Source organism: Carcharodon carcharias, chromosome 27 (assembly GCF_017639515.1).
Source record: "Carcharodon carcharias isolate sCarCar2 chromosome 27, sCarCar2.pri, whole genome shotgun sequence".
In the NCBI taxonomy this organism is placed as follows: domain Eukaryota; kingdom Metazoa; phylum Chordata; class Chondrichthyes; order Lamniformes; family Lamnidae; genus Carcharodon; species Carcharodon carcharias.
The window spans coordinates 18,460,926-18,468,710 of record NC_054493.1 but is presented as its reverse complement, the minus strand read 5'-3'; the positions used below and the strand labels follow the sequence as shown (position 1 = coordinate 18,468,710).

Below are 7,785 nucleotides of genomic sequence, written 5' to 3'. Positions count from 1 at the left end.
AGTCTATAACTGTATTTCTCTCTCCACAGATGCTGTTAGACCTGCTTAGTTTTTCCAGCAGTTTCTGCTTTTATTTTACATTATTTATTATTATTTCATCATGTTGCCACAATTCGCTAACAAATGTTGAAATGTTTGCTCCGCAACCAGAGGGTTTCATCTGTTTAAAGCCACAAACAGTAAGGTCCAGTTTTCTCCTGGAGTTTGAGACAAATCAGCTTCAACCAACGAGGGAGATCCGGGCTAAGCCCCGCCCCCTCATTCACTCTGATTGACTGGAGGACCAGCCGCTCCCGCTCGGTCCTCCATCCCCGCCCCCTCTTCTTATTGGCCCGGAGCTGACGTCCATCACTCCCCGGGCATTGTGATCTAGAGCATGCGCATTGCGGGTGAAGGCGATTGACAGACTTTTTGTTCGTCTCATCTTCAGGGGGTAAGAGAAATGGCGGAGTGGAGGGAGAGATGGGGCCGGTGGGTGGACGGGGCGGGTTCATAAGTACTCGATGAGGCTCTGAATCCAGGATAAGAAGCTACCGGTGCCGCGTTTGTTTCTGTGGGGTGGAGGTTGCGGGCATCGCGTCTCCAGTGAAAGGCCCGCCATCTTGAGCGGGGTCATTGTGCATCAGGGCGCATGCGCATTCATCCATGTCTCTGTCAGCAGGAGGAGAGAATGTTGTGCATTTCTGTCCGGGACTGACGATGGATTTTGGAAACACCTTTTAAAGGGGATCGGAGAAGGGGAACATTTACGAGTCACTCGATTCATCAAGGCCGGAATATTATCGGCCTTTGAGTGTAAGCATTGAGTTCCAGGTCATTACCACTCACTGCAAATATTTTTTGATCACATCCCCCGTTGAGTTTGCCAAAAATTTTAAACCTGTGTCTATGACAATCTTACAATTAGCTATTACCTTATCTAAAACTACCATAAACTTGTACTTCTCTATCAAATCCCCCTTCAATCTCCTTTGCTCCAAGGAGAACAAGCCCAGTTTCCCCAACCCAACATTGCAACTATAATCCCTGGAACTATAATGGTAAATTGTCTCTGCACCATCTCAAGGACCCTCACATCCTTCATAATTATTGTGATCACTGGTTTGTGCAGACCCAGACGTTCTGTGTTCACACCGACAATTGCGCGGTGTCAACATCCCGCTCCCTAGGTATTTCCTCAACTGGGAGATTTTTCTCTGACTCCAGTGCTTCTGATATCTCTCCAGCTGCAGGCTTCAGTGGGAGATTTTAAAATTGAAAACAGCGAAATTGTTTCAGAGGTGATTATTTTTGACCATTCATCTACATTTATTGCTATGCTCCGTAATCTGAGAGAGGTTCTGTGTCTCTGGGGCTGGTGTGACTTCTTTAATATGGATCTGAATCCATTGCTCTCTTTCACCTCTACCCTCCTGATCACCTCTCTGCCATGGTTTAACTTCCATTGCCTTTAATTTTAGTTTTGTTTAGTATTTCACTGTTGCTTCTACTAAATGAGGTTTTCACCGCTGCCCATCCCCTGGCCATGTGCAGCTGGCTTAACAGCTTTATCTTCCCACCATACCTTTCATAGTCAGGAATTGTTTTTTCCTGTGGTATCGTCCATTTCTCTTCTGTTGCTGTGCTTATAGTGACCATCAAATTTTGCACCATTTTTATTCCCTGGAATTCATTCTGCACATTGAAATGTTAACTCTGTTTCTCTCTCATATGAACATACGGATTAGGAGCAGGAGCAGGTCACTCAGCCCCTATCATTTAATAAGATCATGGCTGATCTGATTGTAACCTCAACTTCACATTCCCGCCTACTCCGATAACATTGCACTCCCTTGCTTGTCAAGAAGCTATCTACCACTGCCTTAAAAATATTCAAAGACTCTATTTCCAGCATCTTTTGCAGAAGAGAGTTCCAAAGACTCACAACCCTCTGAGAGAAAAATATTCTCCTCATCTCTGTCTTAAATGGGCGACCCCCTTATTTTTATACAGCGGCCCCTAGTTCTAGATTCGCTCACAAGAGGAAACTTCAACTCCACATCCACCCTGTCAAGACTCCTCAGGATCTTGAGTGTTACATGCATACATTGTGAGCCCCCAGTTACATGTGGAGAAGATGATGTTTGACCTTCTTGACCACAGTCTGCGCGGTGAAGGTGTTCCCATAATGCTGTTAGATAAGGAGTTACAGGTTATTCACCAAGCGATGATGAAGGAATGGTGATTATTGACCAAGTCCACATCACTAAATTGTAGTTATATCACACTTTTGATGCAATGAAACGTTCCAAGACATTTAGCAAAAATGTGACAAAGCACCAGTTCAAATAAGGAGAAAATAGGCAGGTGACCAAAGCTTGGTCAAAGTGTTGGGTTTTAAGGAGCATCTTAAAGGAGGAAAGTGAGGTGGAGAGGTTTAAGGATGAAACTTCAGAGCTTGTGGCCTTGGCAACTGAAAGAACGGCCACCAATAGTGGATTCATTAAGCTCAATTTCATAGTCTCCCTTTGTGTATTTTTTGTGGGTCCTCTCTCACTCCCTTTTTTTCTGTTTTAAATCAATTTCACTGTTATTAGAAGTGGACCGTTTGCAGTCAGAAAACAGCATCTGAAGGAGTCATCCAATGCACCGTAACCTGAACAGCACAGCATTTTGAACATGGAAGGAAAAAGCACTGCTCAAAGTGGAGAGAAACCGTGGAAATGTGGAGACTGTGAGGAGAGATTCAGTTACCCATGTGAGCTGGAAACTCATCGACGCACTCACACTGGGGAGAGGCCATTTACCTGTTCCGTGTGTGGGAAGGGATTCTCTCGATCATCCCAGCTGATTACACACCAGCGAGTTCACACCGGGGAGAAACCATTCACCTGCTCCAAGTGTGGCAAGGGATTCACTCAGTCTTCCAACCTGCTGACACACCAGCGGGTTCACACTGGGGAGAGACCTTTTCAATGCCCAGACTGTGGAAAGTGTTATAGAAGTTCTGGGGACCTGATGTCCCATCAACGTGTTCACACTGATGAGAGACCGTTCAGGTGCTCTCACTGTGGGGCTGGGTTCAGGGGATCATTTCAACTCACTGTACACCAGCGAATTCACACTGGGGAGAGGCCATTTACTTGCTATATGTGTGGCAAAGGATTCACTCAGTTATCCCACGTGCTGAGACACGAAAGAGTTCACACTGGGGAAAGACCTTTTGAATGCCCAGACTGTGGGAAGTGCTATAAAAGTTCCGGGGAACTGATATCCCATCAACGTATTCACACTGACGAGAGACCGTTCAGGTGCTTTTACTGTGGGGCTGCTTTCAGGGGATCATCTCAACTTTCTGTACATCAGCGAATTCACACTGGGGACAGGCCATTCACCTGCTCTGAGTGTGGGAAGGGATTCACTCAGTCATCCACCCTGCTGAATCACCAGCGAGTTCATACTGGGGAGAGGCCATTCACCTGCTCCGAGTGCGGAAAGAGATTCACTCGATTGTCCCACCTGCGAGGTCACCAGCGAGGTCACATGATGGGAGGTCATTCACCTACACCGTGTTTGGGAAGAGATTCAGTCGGTCATCCACCCTGTTGAGTCACCAGTAACTACAATGAATGGATTTTGCTGTTAATCACATCCAGGATTGAACTATGTTCATTGGGGTCTGTTTATGCTGATGTTAATACATTCCAGCCCAGTTATAGATGTTAATATTCAGGATAGAATTCAAATAAATCATCTTCGTGTTAAACATACATGATGTCGAGTCTTTTTAATATCTCAAACACAAGTGACTTCAATTTGAAGGGCTCCCTCTCTCTTCTGTCTGCTCCATCCTCACCTCAACAACAACTGTCAGGAGTTCAGGAGCTTCTTTGTCACTGACTTAATCCGATCAGCTGCCTCTGCTGCTTTCCTCCCTTCCACTAGCCCACCAGGCCAAACTGTCTCTAAAGCCCCTTCTTGATGTAGCCCTGAATCTGGTTCTTTCTTTCGCTTCTCTCCCATCTCCCCTCAGACCCTCTCAGAACTTATCATTTCCATAAAACCCACCTCCTCTGTTGACCCTATTCCCGCTATACTACTTCTCCCTGTTCGTTGATATTGTTAACAGTTCTCTCTCTTCAGGTACTGCCCTTCATTCCTTTAACTATGTCATCATCACCCACTCCTCAATAAAACAAACCCTTGACACCAATGTCCTTGCAAACTACTGCCTCATCTCTAACCACCCGTTTCCACTCCAAAGTCCTTGTCACCTCCCATATCTATGCATTTTTTTTTCCCAGAACTCCATGTTTGAAACCTTTCAATGAGATTTCTGTCCCTGCCACAATATCGAAGCAGCTCTTATTGAAGTCACAAATTACATCCTATATCAATATGACAGAGATAAATTCCCTCTCATTGTCCTTATCCTGTCTGCAGTCTTTGATACCGTTGACCAAACCATCCTCCTCCAATGCCTCTCCACTGTTCTCCAGCTGGGTGGGACTGCACGCTCCTGATTCCTTTCTTATCTTTTTTAAGTTCATTTCTGGGGTGCGGGCTTCACTAGCTGGGCCAGCATTTATTGCTCATCCCTAATTGCCTTTGAGAAAGTGCTGGTGAGCTGCCTTCTTGAACCGCTGCAGTCATGGTGTACCTGTCATTAATGGCGACTGGACTACCCACAGTCCCATGCGTCTCAGAAACCGCTCTATCTGCTGCAGGTTGGCGGCAGTTCCGCGCATGCTCGGCGGGTCCTGGGCTCTTTGTTTGAGGTTGTTTCCGGAGAGAAGGCGGAAGCGGCGGATAGTGAGAGTGGAGAATGTTCATTGTTCAATATTCGGCTCTGGGGCCGCACTCGGGATTTGTAAACCCCGCCCCCCCCCCGCCCGTGACCTCTCACCTGACACCTCACAATGCCCAAGTGACTGACGGCAGCTCCGGACCAATAATAACAGCGGGGGCGGGATTGGAAGATCGAACGAGAGCGGCTGGTCCTCCAGCCAATCGGAGTGAATGAAGGGCGGGGCGTGCGCATTGTGGGTACTGGAGCCGGAAGGCCTATTTAGAATTTCTATCCTGTGTCTTAAGTGATGAGTTTTCTAAACTCCTTTCACAGGTGGTTAGATGGGGAGGATCTACAGACGGGAAATTCGTAACAAACATCACATCATGATCTGACAGAGTCACCAGATTCATCAAGACCTGAATATCATCAGCCTTTCAATGTGCAAGGAGAAATGTTTGTCTGTTTCTGTCTGTGGGGAAAAATTTCAAAGATCAGTGTGGCTGGAAAAGCACCGAGACACAGACACACCTGAGTAAGAGTGTTCCAGTGAACTGACTGTGGAAAGAGCTTTAACCAGTTATACAGCCTGAAAAAACACCACAGCATTTGCAGCGGAGAGAAACTGTTACACGTATTCTGTGTGGACGAGCTTCAACTGATCATCCAACCTGGAGAGACACAAACGTACGAAGAACACCAGCACCATGGAGAAACCGTGGAAATGTGATGACTGCGGTAAAGGATTCAATTATCCATCCCAGCTGGAAATGCATCGACGCAGTCACACTGGGGAGAGACCATTCACCTGTTCCCTGTGTGGGAAGGGATTTACTCAGACAACCAAACTCATGTTACACCAGCAAATTCACACTGAGGAGAGGCCGTTCAGCTGTACTCGCTGTGGAATGAAATTCAGGAGTGCATCCACCCTGCTGAGGCACCAGCAGCTTCATACTGGGCAGAGGCCATACACCTGCTCCATATGTGGGAAGGGATTCAGTCAGTCATCTGGACTTTGCACACACCAGCGAATTCACACTGAGGAGAAGGCATTCAGCTGCACTTCCTGTGGAAAGAGATTCAGGCAGTCATCCGAGCTCAATGAACACCAGAGAATTCACACTGGGGAGAGGCCATTCATCTGCACCGTGTGTAGGAAGGGATTCACTCGGTCATCCCACCTTCTAAGACACCAGCGAGTTCACACTGAGGAGAGACCATTCAACTGCATTTCCTGTGAAAAGAGATTCAGGCAGTCATCCGACCTCAAAGCACACCAACGAGTTCACACTGGGGAAAGGCCATTCACTTGCCGTGTGTGTGGGAAGGGATTCACTCAGTCAGCCCACCTGTTGACACACCAGCGAGTTCATAAGAAACTGCAGGAGTCGGATTCTGCTGTTATTGTTTGCTCTTAATCACATCCAGGATCGCTAGTCTGACAATATTTGGTTTGTTTCTGTTGATACCAACAAACCCTATAACTGGCTGGAGTTTAATATTGTGGAGATGTCACTGATTTTCGGGGCTGCATTGTCCTTTTTTAAAAACAACATCTGTGATCTTTCCCCTTAATTCAAGAACTCTCACCAGGAACTCATTTACAATAAAATTATGATCTTTTACTTCAATTCTAAATTGATCTTTGGTGTAAAATCTACATTCAGTGTCTGAAAGGTTCCATGATTAACATCTGCAATTAGAAAGTGCTGATTAATCCTTGCTGACAATTCTTACTGACTTACATATTCTTCACAGTGACACCTCCGTTATGAAATTAAATTATCACAGAACATTAAAGAAAACTGTAAAATATTTTACAGGCAGTTGTTCAATAAAAGCTTCAACAATCAACATTGATATTGAAGAAGTTTGGAAGTCGCTGAGTTCAATCATTTCTGACACAACAGCAACATTTGGTAAAGGTGGAACTGGTTTGAGACCTACTCAGCAGAGATGACATCTGTCATTGAAGCAAAAAGCAAAGGCCACCTGATGTACAACATAAACCTAACAGCTGGAACACTACATAACTTGAAAGTCTCTGAGATAGTCGTGCAAAAGACAGAGAGTTACTGTGTAAATAAACAATGGATCAGCCTACATCAAGAAATCCAAACTGCCTGTGACAACGGAAATCTGTGTGCTCTGTATGATGGGATCAATTGGACATTTGGTCTGAACATCCCCAAATTTGCCCTCCTGAAATTGGCAGATGGTGGAGTACTCACCGACAGAAGTAAACAGTATATAATTTAACAGTACTGTGAGCTGTACTCCCGTGAGACTCCCATGAGTCACTGTGGGTGACCTTAATCTACATATAGATTGAACAAACCAAACGAGCGATAATATTGTGGAGGAGGATTTCCTGGAGTGTGTACATGATAGTTTTTTAGACCAATACATTGAGGAACCAACCAGAGAGCAGGCTATCCTAGACTGGGCATTGTGCAATGAGAAAGAATTAATTAACAATCTTGTTGTGCAGGGGCCCTTGGGGAAGAGCGACCAAAAAATGATAGAATTGTTCATTAGGATGGAAAGTGAACATGTTGAATCCAAAACTAGGGTCCTGAATCTGAATAAAGGGAACTATGAGGGTATGAGGTGCGAGTTGGCAATGATGTATTAGGAAACCTTACTAACAGGATTGACAATGGATTGGCAATGGCTAATATTTAAGAAACATATGCATAAGTTAAAACAATTATTCCTGTCTGGTGCAAAAATAAAATAGGAAAGGTGCTCAACCATAGATTACAAAAGAAATTAGGGATAGTATTAGATCCAAAGAGGAGACATATAAAAATGCCAGAAAAAGCAGCAAGCCTGAGGATTGGGAGCAGTTTAGAATTTAACAAACGTGGACAAAAAGATTGATCAAGAAGGGGAAAATGGAGTATGAGAACATAAAAGGGACATAAAAACTGACAGAAAACACTCCTATAAATATATGAAAAGAAAAAGATTAGCGAAGACAAATGTAGGTCTCTTACAGTCAGAAATGGGGG

General features: G+C 45.0%; 1 protein-coding gene across 1 annotated transcript; it reads left to right on the top strand.

Annotated features, from left to right (window-relative positions):
• The first annotated feature begins 382 nt into the window (after positions 1 to 382).
• LOC121270569 (zinc finger protein 271-like) lies at positions 383 to 7,226 on the top strand. Its single transcript, XM_041175936.1, has 3 exons — positions 383 to 433; positions 2,577 to 3,522; positions 5,557 to 7,226. The coding sequence occupies exons 2-3, from the start codon at positions 2,659 to 2,661 to the stop codon at positions 6,187 to 6,189; spliced, it is 1,497 nt and encodes a 498-aa protein (XP_041031870.1). The 5' UTR covers positions 383 to 433; positions 2,577 to 2,658; the 3' UTR covers positions 6,190 to 7,226.
• The last annotated feature ends 559 nt before the right edge of the window (positions 7,227 to 7,785 follow it).